The sequence below is a fragment of the Polypterus senegalus genome, chromosome 1, assembly GCF_016835505.1.
Source record: "Polypterus senegalus isolate Bchr_013 chromosome 1, ASM1683550v1, whole genome shotgun sequence".
NCBI lineage: Eukaryota > Metazoa > Chordata > Cladistia > Polypteriformes > Polypteridae > Polypterus > Polypterus senegalus.
The window spans coordinates 207046149-207067629 of NC_053154.1; the positions used below are offsets into that span (position 1 = coordinate 207046149).

The window sequence follows — 21481 nt, forward strand, 5'->3', positions numbered from 1 at the left end:
GCTCAGCAGTTAGAATTGCTAGCCAAGCATTGGATTAGATAGCCAAAGACAACTGGAGGATTGTATAGTCGGCTTAAACACAGAATAGTGTATTTCTGTCCTCTGTCAGCACACAATCTTCTTTCCTTGTTGGGAGAATGAGAACTGGCATGTAAGCACTATGATATTTCTGTATTTTGTGGAGGAGGAGTTCAGCCCTTTCCTGCCCTTGTTTGGAGACAGAAAGGACCAGCAAGTTGAAGAAGAACAGTATAAAAGGCTTGGACAACAGCCAGACCCTTTGGGGCACGTGTCGGCAAAGTTCTGAAAAACCTCCCAGCGTGGGGACGAAAAATGGCTGACTGTGTTGATCCAGATTCCCACCTGGATAAAGTCTGTCCATATGCCTCCCGTCTGTAACCGGGTTAACCGTCAGTAAATGTAAACTAAAGTATATTTTTTCTCATGTGATTCTTGTACCACCGGAATCACGATGGGAGGGATATCGCCTTTTCTGGTATATTACTATATTGTTTAGTTACTTAATATGCCGCAATTTCAAAAGAACACATTTCCAAGAGAGCTAATGCCTCTTCAGGAAACAACCTGCTATTTTTTTGTACCACTGTCTGTCTTTGCACTGTCCTGCAATGTTTGCACATGCTTCCACACATGCACTTTATGTTAAAATGTGCAGTTTTTTTTCTGTATTCCTGTGTTCTATGTAGCACCGCGGTACCTGAGCAACGTTTTCGTTTCATTATCTACTGTACTAACTGTATATGGTTGAAGTGACAATAAAAAGTTACTACTACTGGAGTACATCCATTATTATTTGGAAGCCATATTACCAGTGTGAAAGCAATGGAGAACAACATATGTAAGTTTTACAATCAGGAATTTTATATATTCCTTGCTGTAGTAGACTTGAACTAGCACCTTATCCCTAGCAGATTTTGAGGCAGATGTGCATTTTTTAAATATGTCATATGAAGGACTGTGTCCAGCCTGACATCCTTGTTTTACAGTGTTTTTTTTTTTTTTTTCTTTTGCAGCAGGAATTAAATCTTTTATTAAAAGAAAGATTTGCTAGCAAGGACCAAAGAATGCAAGGTTTTGTAGCCATAGTAAAATGGTACATGTGCAAGTTAAACACTCTGAGCTACACAGTATATCCAATCATAGTTTTGCCTAATAATCTCAGCTTTACAGATCAGGTAGCTGTTTTAAAGTCCTTTGAGCAGCTGCCAGATATGACCAGGGCTAACTACAATGTATGATCTACGTATAGTTACTGGCCTTCAGTTTGTATAAGGCAGGCTCAAATGAAAACTGTTGAACTGAACAAAAGAGTCTCTTAACTTGAGAAGGATTTTATTCATGTTTGGCACAAGTAATCTTCTCTAAAAGACACAAAACCAATTCTGGTCTGTCCCAGTGTGAGTGTGTGCATGATGTTGTGAGATACTGCTCTCATGACCCTGAATTGTATTAAGCAGGTTTTAGAATATCTTGTTATGACAAAATAACATGTTATTTTTGGGGTGCAGAGTGTTTAGAATGCCAAATTTACTTCTATACAATGCAGATTATGGAGCAGTGAATTAATTTACAAATCATTAGTTCTCCATGCCAATTTCAAGGACATGTCTTATGTTTCACCAGATGCATCACCTCACATTGCCCAGGTTAATAATTTTAAAGCAGAACTATCTTAACTTCTATAAAATGTGTTTCTTAAAGTTTACCCACCCAATGCCAAATTATGGACAAGGCACTGTCCTTAAAACTCACTGTAAAAAAGAAAATGCCCTCCCAAAGGTACCCCAGTCTCAAAATATTGGGTTCCAATATAGTCTAATGTTGTTTTCCAGATTTTGAGCCACTTTGTCAGGAACAAAGGCACTCTTCTTAAAAATGTACTGTACTAATAACACCACCCAGGTGTTTCTTACAATTTACCAAATTAGAGGCAAATTTATTTTATTTCAGGGCTCCAAATCTGTGAAAAAACACTGCCTTTAAAGCTCACTGTATTAGAAAAAGGAAAAGGGGTCAAATTTTTGTGTTACAAAGTAGTTTAGTGTCTCTGATAAAGTGGGATGTGTGTTCGGTATATATTATTGAGGTAGGACTAAGGATGTCAAATTGTATAAAGAATTCACACACACATTGAGCTTTGTATGTTTATTTTTAGCTGCTGGCTGTCATTTGCTGTTCAGTGTTGTGGCCATAAAAAATGTAATGTGGTTTAGACTTCTTCAGTAGCAGCACAGTTTCCAAGAAATATCTTACTATGTTTTTAGTAGATGATTTTCATTTTCTGAACAACACTTACTCATTGAATTTAAAAAAAAAAAAAACTTCCTTTGTGTTTTTATTTGAACAGGTGGTAGGCTTGCGGATCTGCAAATAACCCCAACACTGTTGCATTATAAAACAATTCATAATACTAAGGCTCTATAAGCTGAACTCAAGCCATGTTGAAGCAGAGGGAGCTAATGGCTGGTTTGGAGCAATAAACATTTTGCCATTGGTTTCTTTGGTGTACATAAATCCAGCGTTTTGGTTGTGCATATATTTATCCCTCAAGGCTGTCAAAGATGAGTTGTGCTCACTGTCATTGCGGAGTAGGGTGTCAGCATTGGCTGTGTCTTTAACTCAACATTAAAGCTGGAATACAGTGTAAGTCGCATGGGCCAGCTAAGGAAAATACTAACTAATTATGCTTTAGAGATGCTTTTAATTTATTTTTTCCTTCAGGACTTTGAAATTGTTAATTTCAGTTCAGAAACTGTTATGTACTGTATGAATGTGTATGTATCTATCAATATATAGTGTATAATGTAAAAAATGTGCTCTGTGTAAAAATACAGCATATGAGGAGTGAGATTCAAAGTGAAATTTAATATCGGCTTAAATTTGTTTGGTTTTACTAGGTTTATTTTTTCAGCATAATTCCATTATATTAAACATGCATAAAGCTTTTCAGTGCCACTCCAAAAAATATTTTGTTTTTCTTTGAACACTATTCTCCATCCATTTTCCAACCCGCTGAATCCAAATAGGGTCATGGGAGTCTGCTGGAGCCAATCCCAGCCAACACAGGGCACAAGGCAGGAACCAATCCTGGGCAGGGTGCCAACCCACCGCAGGACACACACAAACACACCCACACACCAAGCACACACTAGGGCCAATTTAGAATCGCCAATCCACCTAACCTGCATGTCTTTGGATTGTGGGAGGAAACCGAGAGCCGGAGGAAACCCACGCAGACACGGGGAGAACATGCAAACTCCACGCAGGGAGGACCCAGGAAGTGAACCCGGGTCTCCTAACTGCGAGGCAGCAGCGCTACCACTGCACCACCGTGCCGCCCTTGAACACTATTCTGCTGACGCTAATTTGACTTCTTCATCATTTGTATAGCATGTCGCAAGGATGTAATGTTTCAGATTATGTGATAGTCACACAGAACCCGGTTTGTTGAATAGGTTACATCTGTAATCTCTTTGAATCCACGGTTTCACATATAAGCCTTTGGAACTCAGGTGGCATAAGCAAAGGCACTGTTTGACAAGCATCAACCTTTCATTTCTGTTTCATCTCCTCTTGTACACTGGGTTATGTGGTTATGTAAGTATTAAAATATATGTATTAACATATATGCTGAAATTATTTAAAATGGAAGGGTGTGAAAAGATAATATAAAGATTGTCAAACGAAAGCTTCAGTACAGTAATACTGACTTCAAAGCAATAACCTGTTGGCCCTAATGATTAATAGAAGTAGAAAACAAAAGGTGTTTCTTCTTTTCATAGAACCTCTTTTTTAAACCTGTAAAAGCGTGAAATTAATGGAACTAAGGGATGTAATGTGGGAGGGTCTCAAAGGCTTTGTATTGACATTACAAACAGAACTATAGTTTACAAGAATATTACACAACAGATAGTAGCCACACTGTGACTGTATCACACTTCATTATAAATATATTTTGTTTTATATAAATAAATGTCGGGTCAAACAAGATCAATACAGACGGGATCCTGGCACATCAGCTCACAAAACTAAATATCAAATGATGAGAGCAATGCTTCAAGTAAGAACAATACAATACTAGAAAAACCTGAAGATCTGCCAAACAGTAAGGAGACCAGGGTTTGTGTCCTGGGTCCTACCTGTGTGAAGTTTGCATGTTCTCCCTGTGTCTATGTGGGTTTCCTCTGGGTGCTCCACACAGACCAAAGACATGCAGGTTAGTAATTGGCCCTAGTGTGTGATTGGAGTTTGTGTGTTTACACTGCAATGGACTGGTGCCTTGTCCAGGGTTTGCTTCTGCCTTGCACCCGATATTAGCTGGAATAGGCTACAGCAGACAGCTGCAACTGTGATCAGGAGTAAGTAGGTTAAAAATGACTCCCTGACTAACTGATATTCACCAAAAGTTGTTCACGAAAATTGTCTCTTCCTGTTATACATCCAAAGAAGCTGCAACAGAACTCTCTGTTTGCCAAAGCCAACATTGTCAATTAAGTCATGACATGTGTTTTATTATGTTTCTATCAGTCATTTTTTATAGGTATCTTCTGCAATACATAGTGTAGAGCAAGGTTTTTATAGTTAACGAAAACTAAAATCAAAACTGAAACTATTATTAAAAAGCATTTTCGTAAACTGAAATGAAATAATTAACAAAACCGAAATGAAAAACTAAACGAAACTATTAAATTAGCTGGATAGACTAACTGAAATAAAATAACAATTTACTAAAATATTTTTAGTTATCTTTTTTGAATGAATATTCTTGCCGTTAGTGTTAACCCTTGTAAGTTTTAACTCTAAATCAGAAAGTCATCCACCACGAGCCCCGCCCGCACACATTCATCTAGTGAACAGTGGCTGGTGACGTAGGGCGGCCGTTCGCACAGCATTTGCGGCGACAGAGCAAACTGAGTGCGGGTGCGTAAAGCGTAAGAAATAGAAAGCGAGTTGTGCTTGTTGTATATCAAGATGTAATTCAAACGGCAGAAATCAGAATGTGCAAGACAACAAAACGTTTATCATATGGACAGAAAAATCACGAGTGGGTAACGTTTCAGTTTATTTCTCAGGTGTCTGTTTTTGTTGACAGCAATTTACCTGCCACTTCGCACAGGAGAACTCGTTTTTACTTTTTCATATCCAAAGTATGAATCTTGACGTTATAGACCTCCCAGAGTCCAACGATACTGTTTTTTGGAATTGTGTGTGTACGCGCGCGCATGTATGTGTTTGTAAACACGGTAACTCAAAAGTGCAACTAGATATACGGATGAAATTCAGCATGTGGTTGTTACACCACAATTGTAGATTTGTATTAACTTTTGGGCCAAATCCATCACCCGGAAGTGGTACTTTACCTGAACACATACTCGATTTTTTTATTTTATTTATACATCTGCAGAGTCCGATTTATTCAACTTTACTTTTATAATAATTGTTCAATATATTATTAATTTCATTTTTTGTTGATGGTTCCTTAATGTACATAATATAAAAATATAATCATTGTCTTGCGGTTTACTCCTCAAATATCCATCCCCATATCAGAGTATACGAGAAAGTCGAGGGGAGACCACTGGCGATTTTTGAAAATAAAACGGCACTGATCGAGACACTGACTAGGTCTTCATACAAGATCAGCAAATTGTTGCTGACCAATCACTTTTGCTTTAAAACATCTTTTAACTAGGAAGCGATACAAACAAAGGTAGAGAGTCTGACAAGTGATGAAAAACTGCTAATGGGTTTTTGTATTTATTCTATATTTATTAATTTATCTTTTTTAGTTCATATTCACAACTCAAAATACCTGATATTGTTAAAGTAATCCATTAGCAGAATTATATTTTAAAATATTTGTCTCCCTCTTTTCAATGTTTTTCTCTCTCTCTCAAAATAGATGGTTGAAATATAATATTCTTTTTGTTCTTAACATGAGCCTTATCATACATATTGCATTCCAGGGATTTTTCCTGACTTGCATCCAAACTTGCTGCAGTAGGCTCCAGGTTTCCTGCAACCCTACTCTGGATAAACAGGTTTAGATAATGTACAGTATATGTTGTTTTTAATTTCAGACGCTGTCTCTATTGTTTTTTGCCTGTCCGTACTCTTATTATCTGCTCTTGCCGTGCTCATTATGGTTTTACTGTTCTTATGGTGGGCAATTCAAGACTCACCACCCCTAACTTTGACACTACATGCTTGTTCTTTGTTTCCCTCAATACAGCTTGGTGGTGTCTGCACACTGATTCAACTGTAACAGCCCTGTTCTTCCTAGGCCCCTGTGATTTTCATGAGAAAATACTTAGAAAATTATACAATTGTATAAAATTGTTCATATTTAGTGTCTAGTTTTGATTATGCTTGTTTTTATCAGACAAAAACAAAACCAGATAATAAACCAGGCAGTATAGTAAGCTTTCACTAACATTAAATTTGTATCCAAATCTGTTAAGTATACAGTTCTGATTGTGACACAAAACTAACTCCGTAGGCACTCCATGCCATAATTACTAAAACTAAAACTGAAACTAATATATATATAAAAATAAAATAAATATGTCTTTGTGAAATAAAAACTAAACTAAAACTAAAAATACATGATGAAGGCAAACTAAAACTAAACTGAATTTCTAAGTAAGGTCAGAAAAAATATTGAAATAAAAACTAATATAAAAAGGCAAATCTATAATAATTTTGGTGTAAAGTCACTAAGTAACAATATGATAGGTGTATTTGTTTGAAGCTACTCTGATATGGAAAATTTATTTTAGACTTCTATGTTAAAAAAAAAAGGTATGAATTGATTTGGTATCCTTTTTATAATGTGTTTCTAATTTTTGGAAGATGCTTACTAGTATACACAAGTTTTGATCAGCAGTTCTATCCTAACCCTAACAAACTAATCAGAAAGAAATATTACCTTTGGTTCACTCTGTTTCCTTGAAGATGCCTTCTTGATACTTAAATTAGAAAGCTACATTTCTTCATACAATGCTTTACAATAGTTACGAGTACAAATTATTGATACCTAGATATTAACCTATGGGTCATTGGATGCCGTAGATGGATTGTCAACTCAAGTTAAAAAAAACCATCCGACATCACTTTAAAGTTTAAAGGGGCTGCAGATTGCATATATCTGTTTTGTACCATTCAAAGAAACATTTTGTTCCTGCATAGAGATTGAAACAAATGACAATGGTCTCCAAGCAGATGGTATCCTGTCATACCTTGCCTGCTTCATTAAAAAATGTAACAAACATGAACAAGTTGCTTAAATACCCCATAACATCACCTACTCCAGACTTTTCCAGTTCTACAGTATGTCAACCTCACAAGATTCATCCCATAATCCTGAATGTTAGAAGAGCTTACAGCCTAGATTTTCTGAAATACACAGTTATTCACTTTTAATATGAAGCATAAAGAGAAGTGGTCATTGTGCATTATCTGCAGTTTGGTACTATCAGACGTAAGCATGAAGCCTTCAACTGTAAACAAATTTGGAAACAAACACTGCTAAGTAAATTATTTGACTTTTTAAAATGAAAAATTTGAAGCTTAACAAAAATCATTCTAGCATTTTGTACAACAAGCCAGCAGGCACTCAGGCCATTGTCCGTTGACACATCAAACTTTCAAAGACTTGTATAGGAAAATGCACATGACTGCAGTAGAGTTCATCTTGCCTTGTGCAGTAGCTGTGTGAATGGAAATTCTAGACAAAACAGCTGCCGGCAAAGTAAAACACTGCTCTCTGCATTCTCTTCACTTCACCTGGATTTTGATATACTTGTGATAATCTTGTAAGCCCAGAGGCCTCATGAATAACACGATGTGTAGAATTCGCACTATAACATGACATAAGCACAAAAGCGGAAATGTGCTTACGCACAAAAAAATCCAGATGCATAAATCAGTGCGTTCACCAGCTTCTACGTTCTTCCGCTACATAAATCATGGTCAGCGTGAAAATTAACGCATGTGCACACACCTGCTGCCCCACTCCAATTCCTCCCAGAATGCGTCTTTGAATACCGTTGCTCCAACTACTATGAACACTGGAAGTATTGCGAGATCACTGCACCCCAGTATGGGAAATACCCGAGCCATTGAGAGAAACATCGCGAGATCTTCACATCCCTGGCTGGATTTATTTTGTGGAGTGAATTCTAAGCTAAATGGAGTGGATTTTAATGTTTTGCGACCTGTACAGAGATTTACTCCACAATCATTGGTTAGGTTTGAACTGTTTAACTCTCAATCCATCAGCAATAAATCCACACTGATTGAAGAACACATTAGGGAGAAAGGACTTCACTTCATGTGTCTGACAGAAACCTGGTACCAGTTAGTGGTTTACGACCCCTTAACATCTAGGCCGGTCTCATTCTTGTGCTCAGCACCTTTGTACCCCTGCGAGCTGCAAAAAATGAAGGTGGCTGGGTGTGTCGCTCAAGGATTCTGGGCTGACTGTCCACAAACAGGCTTACAGGGAACACAAGAGGGCATATGCAGAAACTCTGAAGGTTGCACGGTCCAGGTTCTATTCTACCATCGTCAGAAACAGCTCCAGGAACACCAAAAAACTTTTTTCAATTATAAATCACCTTCTAAAACCTCCTTCACCTGCCCACTCTGAGGCTACTGATGAGAGGTGCCACATGCATATCAATTTTTTTAAACAAAAAGTTGATAACATCCGCTTACACCTCTCCACTACGGATATCCTGTCCCCCTCAACTGTCGACCTAGTGTCTGAGACTGTTCAGCCCTTTTGCTCCTTCTCTGTTGCCACACGGGAAGAGGTGGAGGACGTCATCAGGAAAATTAAACCGTCTACCAGTTCCTTGGACCCTTTCCCCTCAGCCTTGCTGAGGGCCAACATCTCTGCCGTCTCTCCACTTATCACCAGGATCATAAACCATTCCCTCCTGGCTGGCTATATTCCTTCTGGACTAAAAACTGCTGTCATCAGACCTTTACTAAAAAAACCCACCCTGGATCCTGAAGTTCTCTCTAACTATAGGCCCATCTCCAATCTTCAATTTCTTTCTAAAGTTCTGGAAAAAATAGTTTCAGCACAACTTCATGATCATCTCAAACTGAATAATCTGTTTGAAAAGTTTCAGTCTGGTTTCCGCCCTGGCCATAGCACCGAAACAGCCCTGGTCAGGGTCACCAATGACCTTCTGATGATAGCAGATATTGGTTCCCCTTCTCTACTTATCCTCCTTGATCTGACGGCTGCTTTCGACACAATAGACCATAATATCCTTCTTCACCGCCTGCAATACACCATTGGACTCTCAGGAAATATTCATAACTGGTTCACATCATACCTGACTGGTAGAACTGAGCATGTTGCCTTGGGCAGCGCAAAATCTCACACCATTAACGTCACCTGTGGCTCTACATGCTCCCTCTTGGAAATGTCATAATTTATCTTTCCATTGCTATGCCGATGACACTCAGCTTTACCTCAGGACTACCCCCATCTCCTCTACTGCTCCTCTGCCAACATCCACACTGACTACCTGCCTGGAGGAGATAGAGGCATTGATGAGGCTCAACTTCCTTCAGCTGAACAGATCTAAAACAGAAGCCATCTTAGTTGGCACACCACACCATCTCTGCTCTTATACCATCACCAGTATCACTTTCTGTGGCCAAAATATTCCTCTTTCCACATCTGTTACCAATTTGGGTGTTAAAATGGACTCTCAACTCACCTTTGACACCCAAATTAAACACTTCTGTAAGTCATCTTTCAAGCACCTCAAGAACATCGCCAAACTCCATCCAACACTCACCTTGGCAGATGCAGAGAAGCTTGTTCATGCATTTGTCTCCTCCAGGCTGGATTACTGTAATGCACTTCTCATCAGGATTCCAGGCAAGAGTATCCAGAGACTCCAGTATATCCAGAACAGAGCTGCCAGGATCCTGATGAAGGTGTGAAAGCATGATCACATCACCCCCATCTTGAAAACACTTCACTGGCTCCCTGTCCCACTCAGAATAGAGTACAAGGTCTCCCTCCTCACCCATCAGTGCATTCATGGACATGCCCCCCTTTATATACAGGAATTTCTCACTCCTCATACCTCCTAGCACTCCCTCCGCTCTGTACACGCAAACACCCTCCAAGTCCCTAGAACCAAGTTCAGCAGCATGGGTGATAGGGCTTTTTCATCTGTGGCGCCGAGGCTGTGGAACACCCTCCTTGACTACCTGAGAGCCCCACAGTCGACTGATGCTTTTAAACGAAACCTAAAAACTCATCTTTTTAGAAAGAGTATTTTATAGATTCTCTTGTTTATTACTTTATTTTTTACTCTGTAGCATTTTGAGATTGCTAAAATCTAAAGTGCAATACAAATAAAATTTATTATTATTAATATGTAAATCGATATAAATAGCCCTTATGCTCAGCGTTCTGTGAAAAGGCAATGGCAAAAGCACGAGAGAAAATAGAAATTCAGGGAATACCAAGTGAAAGCAAGGAAAAACTTACTATTTGTTGGTTTAAACAGTGGTATAAACAACAAAAGGAAGTTGATCGAGTGACATAGCGTGTCAGAGAAACTTGAAAGCTGAAGTTCACAAAGTCGCACAGTGCCCAAAATAAAAAAGAAGTTGTCAGATATCAAAGTTGCCGTGAAAAGGCGAGTCGTAGCCCACCGTCTGAGTGTCATATGAAAGCTCATTAGGGTACAGAGGAAAAAAAAAAAAGGCACACAGTGGGGAAAAAGCACGAAATGTCAACTTTAATCTCGAAATTTCCACTTTAATCACGTAGTTTATTTTGTGATTAAAGTAAAACATCATAAACTTCATGCATGTTATTAAACATGGGAACACGGTGGCACAGTGATTGTTCATGTCTCACGCAAGATGTTTGCTGCGCCATGCGCGACCTATGAAATAATTTATTGTAGCAGTACTGTCTCTTATAAAATGTGCTAACCTCCAATTCCTGTCCTTACTTTTCTTTCTCCAAATACCCAAACGCCATACAATCAGCTCTGTAATAGACGTTAAGCCATCTGTAAGCTTAGAACGCCGATTCTTCAAAACTTTTAAGAAACATTGAAATATCTTCGTAGTACATGTTTAGAAGAATACAGTGCGAGGCAGGAACAATCCGTGAACGAAGCACCAGCGGCTCACTAGCGCTGCGGTACTATGTCCTTGCATGTTTATTAACAATATAGATTATTTAAATGAAGTTAAAGTTTTATCTGTATATTATAATAAACCTATTTTGCTGCATTTCATCTTAAAAATAATACAGTCATCATACGTAAATATGTGCTTTATAAAGTGGTTTAGGTTGTGCAATATTAGAACTGTATCGCAAGTTTACAGTGAGGTAATTGTACTTTTAAGTACAAACAGTTCTACAAGGAGCACTTGATGTACTGATTGAGTGCGTTTAGAGTTCTTGGGATGAAACTGTTTCTGAAGTGGTTCCTTACACAAACCAGTAAAATCCTGTTAAACTGAAAAAGTATATTGCGATGTCTTGCTCTATTTTTCTAAATGTGCCTGCTATCATCTTTTAATCAGAATGAAAAGACGGAGCTCAATCAGTCTGTTATGTTGTGTGAAAAGTGCTAATTGTCAGTCCAGTTGGTCTTTCTAAACTTCAGTTAAACGTTTGAATAAGGGATTATATATTTTCCAGTTCATGTCTCCGTCATTATACGTTGATGGGCACTCTCAAATTAATGATGGGAGCATGAAGATATCCTAGTACAAACATGGTTTGATTTACTCTTTAGGTTGTACTATTAAATCACATGTTGAGGAAAGATACATGAATGTACATTTATTCATGGCTGCAATTCAGGGTTGCAAGTGCAGGAGCTTATCCAGGCAGCATTGAGTAGACAGCAGCAACCCGATGAGGTGTTCGTCCTTTGAACTCATATCAGTATGGAGCCCATTTAAAGAAAATTTATGTAGGCAATGGGAGAACATACAAGCTCTATAAAATGGTGATTGGGCTTAATTGAAACTCTGGACTCTGCAGCTATGAGGAAGTAATGTTATCAACTGGGCCATATCTTGCAGATTAGATGATGTTAATGCTCCCAGCTAGCCATTTCCGATCAGTTTTTTGTTGTTGTGGTTATAAGTGTAAACGACATTCAACCACGTTTCAGCAATAACCACAATGTATGCTAATTTAGAATGCAGCTTAGGAATGAATCAAACCTCCTTTTAAAACTTAAAATCATAGCTCAGTCAAGTTACTAAGAAATCATCGTGAGTAAGGATCTGCTGCTTTTGCTACAATGGCTTCTTATACTGTATACAATCAACAAGGAAATAATGCAAGATATTATGTACCTTCTACTGTCCAGGGAAACCCAGCAGGCTCTAGACCTGCTCTCTACCAGTTTTCAGAAAACCAGAAAAAGTGTTTGAATGGTGAACCAAAGGCTTTAGGGGTATGTTTTACATATTTTGTTCTTTCTAGTTCTACCAATAGTTTCTAGCTGGATATATGTATGTATATATGTGTATGTGTGTGTGTGTGTATGTGCTTGTACAGGTATTTCATTTACATTTTTTGGCTAAGCAGATGCATTTGTCCAAAATGACTGCGAAAGAGATCAGCATAATCAAGTATTATGTATATGAGCACATAAAATACATAAATTATTTCCAATATTATAAATATATTTTAACATTAATGTATTACAATATGCCTATAATCTCTGTTTTATAAATTTATTGCAGTGCTTATCTATATATAGGTGAGTTTGTAAATGATTCTTAAAGAAAGGTAAGTTCAGGTCCTTTATTCTATTATTAGTACTATTAAATGTTTACTATTTAGTATTTTGACCCAACAAATTAATTTTCATACAAGCTATTTCACATTTACGTATATATTAAAAAAGATTCTAACTTTCAATAAACTTTTACAGTAGATAAATTGTATTTGTTTAACATTGTAAGGGGAATAGGCTCCACAACCCAGTTGAGGACTAAGCGGGTTAGGTAATACTCTTAGAAAGTAATGTAAACTACCTTAAGCTAATGTTGCTTTTAGTGGGCTGCATTACAAATTAATATTTTTTTAATTTATGCACAAATTGCACACTTTTAATATATTGCATATCAGTAATAATAAGTCGTAATACATTTTATTTGGCACCTTTATCATGTTCAAAACACTTCAGCAATAGTTGAAAGCACAGAAAAGGATGTCAAACATTAAACAAATAAAGAGGAAAATACATGAATGTCAAACGTTTAAATTAGAGTAAGAAACAATAAATAGGAAATTATGCGAAGTGCTAGAAAAAAACTAACAACATAACTGTCTGGAAAGAAAGAAGATTGTTGGGGAATTAGTAGTTAAGTCAGATCACTTAAAATAAAGATCTTTTGTATTTTCAAAGACAAAAGAGAATTGTTAGTGGGATAGGACCAGATTTTATTAATGGTTTTACAGTCAAACACTAGAAAGACAATGTACATTCAATTTGTATTCATTTGATGTTTAGATTAGATCTGACAATTAAAGAGAGACCATTGCCTTGACCTCTTCTGTAAGCTGCTCAGAGCACAGTTCTTACAGTTAGACATGCAAACTGTTTGGGTCAGCTGCAGTATACCTGAGGGAGAACCGTTCTTACTGTGGATCAAGACCAGGCTACGTGGTACAGTACTAAGAAGAGACAATACTTGCATCTAAGTGCTGTTAAGATGAACAGCAGAACAAGATCAATACCAAGTTTAAGACACAGCTAGTCTTGTTTTTGTTTCGTGTTTCTTTTTGGTTTGCTCAAGTGGTGTGCTGGCAATTAATGTCTCACCCTCTCTGTTAATGACATTACGCTACACTTTCATCTCTGTTTAAAGGGACAAAGCAAAAGGAAAAAACATCCTTGTGTAAACTTAATAATAATTGCAATCGTTAAGCTAAGATAAATCGAAGTGAGTGTCACAGTCGTTGTTGTAGATGTTATTCACTTCAAGAGTCTGAAAAGCTACGAAATCTATAGAAAGTGAAGAAAGTAATGATGATGAAAGGTGCATGTTTAAGTAGAATCATATCCAAGGATGCACCCCTTTTGGTTGCATGACTAGACTTCTGTATGGGCTAACCTGGGCTACAGGACACCCAACGTTTTATTAACTTATATGAAAAAACATTTGTTTCTTTAACTTCATTGCTGTCATCCGTGATATCATTCATCCTAGTCATTCGCACACAGCCTACCCCGAGCGCTATTGACATTGCATTTGAGGTAGCAGAACGTGTGGCATATAGGCTTTCAGAATGTAAAGCTCGAGAAGTAGAAAGCGATTTGTCATGTTAGTGACTGCTCCTCAGAAATGGCCAGTGGTTGCATTTAGTTTACACAGTAAATTCCGGTTTATAATGGTAGTGAAGCATACAGAGGTAATGACTTTGCTCAGACAGTAAACTGAGCCACTTCTGAATGTGCGTTGAAAAATGTTACACATGCTCTGCCCTTTCCTTTGCTAAAAAAAAAGTTTGGGAACTGCTGGCGTAAAACATGCTTAGTCCATTGCAGGTTTCAACTTGATTGATTATTAAACTTGTAAGGTAAGCCCAAGTCTTTGTTTTTAAATAACTAGTAGAACGTTACATTTAAATTAGAAGTGGTCATATCCACTTAAATTCTGTAAAATAACATCAAGTCTAGTTTCAAAGGTCCCTAACATCCTACAGTCTACCACACTGCTTGGTAACTTATTTATAAATGTCTGTGGTTCTTTGTGTGAAGAAAAACTTTCTAATGTTTGTGCAAAATGTACCCTTAACAAGTTTCCAACTGTGCCTCTGTGTTCTTGCTGAACTCATTTTAAAGTCTCAATCCAATGTACCAATTTCTTTCACAATTTTAACACATTAATCATGTCACTTCTTTATCTCCTTTTGCTTAAACTGAGAATGCTTAGCTCCCTTAATCTTTCATTATAACTCATCCCCTGTAGTCCTGGTTTGAATATTTAAATTAAAAATAAGTTGCTAGAATATCGCTCATTTTTTATGCTGGCTTTTGTTGTTGATGTTGCCACCATAATAAAAATAATAATAATGTATAGAAAAGCATAACTACAAGTAATGCCTAAAACCATTAACCCAAGTTTGAATATATGTGAAATTTTTCTTGGGTTTAATTTGAATATTCACACTTTATTTTTTGATTAATTTGACAGCCCTAGTAAGTATGGGACTCCATTCGAGCTATCCCAAGCTGCATAGGTAAAGTTTTCAAAAGCTTTGCTTGGATTTCTGTTTCTTGTTGTAGGGTGACACAGCCATTGTATAAGGTTGGTTTGGTCACAGTGGGGTGCCCAATGTGCTATGTTTTCATGAGCTCAAACACTCTAGTGACATCCCTGCTGGTAATGCTATAACTGATTTTGTCATTTGTGTAGATAACACAGAACAGTTGATACTTGTCATTTATTATGCTCCCAGATTTTGCTAATAACCAAATTAATCCAGCAGTCACCACAACATATAAAATACCTAGTCAGAATCTGGGCAATATTTATAATTTCTCCTCACAGCATAATGTTCACAGGGGACCATATATATATATATATATATATATATATATATATATATATATATATATATATATATATATATATATATATATATATATATATATATATATATATATATATATATATAAAACATTTTATAAGAGATCTCGTATTAGATTTAGAAAACACTCTCAAAGATGATTTCATGACTCTACAATACTGTATAGAAGAAACTGGCAGCATCTTTTAATACACACTTTCTGAACTGGCATCCGAGCAATTTGCTAATTAGGGACACTGACTGAGCGTCTTTTTACTGAATATTAATGTTTAAATGTATGTTGATCCACAGTTTTCTGGTTTATTTTTATATATATTATGCAATAAAAATATTTCCATGCATCGCTTGTCTGTGACGTTAAGCTAAATATATTTAAATCAGTATCATGCTGTTCTACATTAGAACAATGTAGATGAGAACAGGGCATACACCCCAACAAAGCTAGCCAGTCCTATCTACTTAATTCTTCTTAAAAAAAGTCAAGTTGAGTTTTGAAAGTCCCTAAAGTGTTACTGTCTACCATGCTACAGTACTTGGTACCTTATTCCAAATGTCAATGGTTCTCTGTGTAAAGAAAAACTTCCTAATGTTTGTGCAGAAGCTACCCTTAACAAGTTTTCAACTGTGTCCCTGTGTTCTTGATGGACTCATTTTAAAATTAGTATTTATTCCTTTCATAATTTAAAGCACTTCAATCATGTCACTTACTCTTTTTTTGCTTAAACTGAAAAGGTTCAGCTCTTTTAATCTTTCTTCTTAATTCATTCCCTTTAGCACTGGAATCAGCCTAGTCGCTCTTCTCTGGACCTTTTCTAGTGCTGCTATGTCATTTTTGTAGCCTGGAGACCAAAACTGCACACAGTACTCAAGATGAGGTCTCACCAGTCCATTATGAAGGTTGAGCATAACCTCCTTGGACTTGTACTCCACACATTGTGCTATATAACCTAACATTCTGTTAGTCTTCTTAATGGCTTCTGAACACTCTTGGGAAGTTGATAGTGTAGAGTCCACTATGACTCCTAAATCCTTCTCATAAGGTGTACTCTTGATTTTCAGACCTCCTATTGTGTATTCAAACCTAACTGTACAGTTTATAAGGTTGGAGAAACCTGCAGTGAACTGAGACTTAGGAAGTCACTTGGATGAGTGATGAAACGTATCGAAAAAACATTCAAACCTAACATTTTACTGCCTCTGTGTCATACTTTACATTTACTGACATTAAATTGTATCTACCACAAATTTGCCCAAGCCTGTATGCTGCCCAAGTGCTTCTGTAATGATTTATCAGATTCCAAATTATCTGCCAATATCTTGGTATCATCTACAAACTTATATTCCTATCTAAATCATTTATTTATATATGTATTAAAATATATATTAAAAATAGTAGCAGCCATAGCACTGACCCCTGTGGGACACCACTCTTAACATCAGCCAATTCTGATGAGGTTCTTTGCACCATCATCCCCAGCTTCTTGTGTCAAAACCAATTCTACACCCATCAAAAAACATCACTCTGAACTCCAAATTTTTTTAGTTTGATGCCCAACCTCTCACCTTATTAAATGCTTTCTGAGATTCCAGATAAATAATATGATATGCTCCACTATGATCATATTCTTTTGTTGCTCAATGTTTTTTTTTTATTTTATTGATTTTATTGTAATCATTCCATACAGATAGATCAATTTTTACAAAAAATAGGATTGAAAAAAAATCAACCCAACCACCACCCCTGAGAAAGAGAGCATGGCCAACGAGTAAAGCTTAAAGCTTGTAAACATACATAAATTGATGAGTTTAATAGGCGGATAAAGATAAATGGACAAGAAAAAAAAAAGGAAATTGGAAGATAATCTATTTACGCAGTGCTTTAAGAGCTTATTCTGAAATATTATTGATTAGATCCTGCCAGGTTTTGAAAATGTTCTGCACAGATCCTTTAACTGAAAATTAGATTTTTTCCAATTTCAAATAGAATAAAGCATCAGTTTCCCACTGACTTAAAAGAGGAGAGTTTGGATTCTTCCAGTTTAGCAAAATAAGTCTGCGTGCCAGTAGTGTAGTGAAGGCAATCACAGTTTGTTTGTCCTTCTCTGCTTTAAGCCCATCTGGAAGAACACCAAACACAGCTGTTAATGGGTTAGGAGGGATTGTGACTGAAAGGCATTAAAACATTTTTGTCCAGAATGGTGTTAATTTGGTGTAGGACCAAAACATATGACCCAGTGAGGCTGGAACTTGATTACAGCGTTCACAGGTTGGATCTCGCTCTGGAAACATTTTGGACAGTTTTAAGCGAGACAGATGTGCTCGATATATAATTTTGAGTTGAATACTTGTATGCTTTGCGCATATGGAGCTCGAGTGAATTCTCTGCATTGCTACCTTCCACTCCTTTTCTGATATGTTGAGTGAGAGATCTTTTTCCCATTGACCTCTTGGATCTTTGAAAGGGAGGGACTGTAAAATAATTTTATATTTTGCAGAAATGCTGTCTGAGTCCTCCAAACTGAGCAATATTTTTTCCAGCATAAAGGAAGGTGCAAGATGAGGGAAATCAGGCACGTTCTGTTTAACAAAGTTTCTAATTTGAAGATAGTGAAAGAAATGTGTCGCTGGAAAGTTAAATTTGGAATGTAATTGTTCATAGGATGCAAAAATGTTGTCTATATAAAGATATCTGAGCAATTTAATCCCAAATGTTTTCCAGATATTAAAAGCTGCATATGTTTGCGAGGGTTGAAAAAGGTGGTTGTCTGCTTAACGTCTTCCAGCTGATCTGGAAGTTCTCTGAGTTTAGACGCATTTTTCTGAATGTGTTCCTTAATTTTTCTCAGTATATCTTTAAAGAATGCATCAAAACTATTATATATACGTTTTCCCAAGTCTTTATATTCCTGCCGCATCTCTTGCAGCTCCAGCCGCAGCTTCTCGCTTGTCTTGAGCAAGCCATTCATTTCTTTCTTCATATTTTTCTGAATGTCTTTCTTGAGCTCACTTGTTGCTGTGGCCATGGCCGATGTTGCGATCATTTCCTTCAGTTTGGACAAATCGTTTCGGCTTTTGTGCTCCGCAGGTGAAGTGGCAACCCCAGCTACAGCTGATGCTGCGGTGTTGCTCAATCTTATCCTTAATAATTCCTTCCATTCATTTTCCTGTGATGCATATTAAGCTTACTGGCCTATAGTTGCTTGGATCTGCCCGGTCACCTGTTTTTTACAACTGAGTAATATTTGCCATTTATCAGTCCTTTGGAATCTCCCCAGTGTGCAGTGACTCCCTAAAAATATGAGTCTAGGGTTTATATATGTACTCATTAACCTCCTTAAGAACTAAAGGCTAAATATTACTTGGTCCTGGTGATTTGTTTATTTTCAGCCTATTTAATCTGAGCAGTACTTCTCCCTCTACAATTTCCAAATCCTACAGTACCTCAGATATCAAGTTCAGTTTACATATTTTATTGATGTCATATTTATGCCTTTTCGTGTCCACAACAGTATGTCTGAGTTGTGCTTAATTCTGCAATTCTGCGCGGACGCGCGCGCACACACACACACACACACACACACACACACAGGCACGCACGAGTCACACACACACAGGCGTGCGCAAGTCACGCACACACACACGGGCGAGCGCGAGTCACGCACGCACGAGTCACGCACGCGCACACACACACACACACGAGTCACACACACGAGTCACACACACACGAGTAACTCACTCACACACGCACTCACGCACATGCACACACACATACACGCACACACACACGAGACACACACGCACACGCGCACACGTGAGACACACACACAGAGGCACACGCGACGGACAGACACACACACACACAGAGGCGGGAGACAGACAGACACACACACAGGCGAGAGACAAACAGACACAGAGGCGTGCGCTTAAGAGACATACACGCGAGAGACACACACACACACACACACAGGCGCGAGCGTGCATTGTTGCAATGTTACTTTTCTTGGTTGTTTATTAAATTACAGATTTTTCAAATGTTCAATTTTTCCCCTGTGCTTAAAACTTAAAAAAGAGTTTTTAGCGAGCGGGTCATAAGGCTATAAGCAAATTCTTGCAGTGTTAGTTTTCTCTGTTGTTCAAGGTTTTCTTAGTGTTATTCAATGTTTTTACATTTAGTTTACTACAGTATTACGCTGTGCTTTCTATGGTATAGTTAACTATATTTGTGCTTAAAAACTTAAAAAAATATATATATTTACATACGGTCTGGAATGGATTATTTGTATTTACATACAATCCTATGGGGGAAATTACTTCGGTTCACGACCAAATCGGGTTACAACCAGAGTTTTGGAACGAATTATGGTCGTGAACCGAGGTTCCACTGTATTACTGTCCGACAAAATTACAGGCATTTTACGGAAATACAAACACACTGAGGAGAGGCAAGACACATGACAGCCCGCATGGAGTTTGCTAAAAGAAACCTGAAGGACTCTGAGATGGTGAGAAATAAGATTCTCTGGTCTGATGAGACCAAGATAGAACTTTTTGGCCTTAATTCTAAGCGGTATGTGTGGAGACAACCAGGCACTGCTCATCACTTGTCCAATACAGTCCCCACAGTGAAGCATGGCGGTGGCAGCATCATGCTGTGGGGGTGTTTTTCAGCTGCAGGGACAGGATGACTGGTTGCAATCGAGGGAAAGATGAATGCGGCCAAGTACAGGGATATCCTGGACAAAAACCTTCTCCAGAGTGCTAAGGACCTCAGACTGGGCAGAAGGTTTACCTTCCAACAAGACAGTGAGCCTAAGCACACAGCTAAAATAACGAAGGAGTGGCTTCACAACAACTCTGTGACTGTTCTTGAATGGCCCAGCCAGAGCCCTGACTTAAACTCAATTGAGCATCTCTGGAAAGACCTAAAAATGTTTGTCCACCAACGTTTACCATCCAACCTGACAGAACTGGAGAGGATCTGCAAGGAGGAATGGCAGAGGATCCCCAAATTCAGGTGTGAAAAACTTGTTGCATCTTTCCCAAGAAGACTCATGGCTGTATTAGCTCAAAAGGGTGCTACTACTAAATACTGAGGTAAGGGTCTGAATACTTAGGACCATGTGATATTTCAGTTTTTCTTTTTTAATAAATCTGCAACAATTTCAAAAATTCTTTTTTTTTGTCTGTCAATATGGGGTGCTGTGTGTACATTAATGAGGAAAAAAATTCATTTAAATGATTATAGCAAATGGCTGCAATATAACAAAGAGTGAAAAATTGAAGGGGTCTGAATACTTTCCGTACCCACTGTATGTATATATATATATATATATATATATATATATACATATACACAGTTGTTTAAACATTAGGTGTGTTCTGTGTGCAAAAATCCTTGTAGCACTCACTGTGGTTCCTATTTAAAGTGGCCCCATCTGCCGTTCTTATATTTGCTCATATTTTGACCTGTGTTCATATTGCAAAAAGTGTGCAGAAACCCTTGCAGCACACACTATCCTGAGCAAAAGTTTTGTCACTGAATTGCTGAGGGTTTTGTACGGAAGCGTATTAGGGCCACGGTGAAGAAAAAAAAAAAAATACGTGAAGTGAAGAAAAAAAACTATATGTCGAGAATAAAGTAGAGATGCTGACTTTATTCTTGACATTTCCACTTTAATCTTGACGCTTATGATGAGAATAAAGTCGACATGTTGCTACATAATTTATGACGAAAGATTCATTTTAAGATGAAGTTTAGTTTATGATGTTCTACTTTAATGACAAACAATGAGAATAAAGTCAACATGTCGAATTTAATCTTGAGATAAACAGCGATAATAAAGT

The 21481-nt window shown here is 37.5% G+C and overlaps 1 protein-coding gene across 3 annotated transcripts in view; it reads left to right on the plus strand.

The window, feature by feature from the left end:
* Positions 1–4899: 4899 nt before the first annotated feature.
* The window catches only part of LOC120538473 (membrane-spanning 4-domains subfamily A member 8-like), a 34939-nt gene continuing 18357 nt past the window's right edge, over positions 4900–21481 (plus strand). Inside the window, exon 1 of one of the 3 annotated variants that reach the window (XM_039767926.1) lies at positions 4900–5069. In XM_039767926.1, coding sequence (XP_039623860.1) covers positions 5019–5069 — 51 coding nt within the window. In that variant the 5' untranslated portion in view covers positions 4900–5018. Of the gene's footprint in view, positions 5070–12247; positions 12489–21481 lie in introns of those variants that run through there. The other 2 variants (XM_039767925.1, XM_039767927.1) reach the window with 2 other exon arrangements.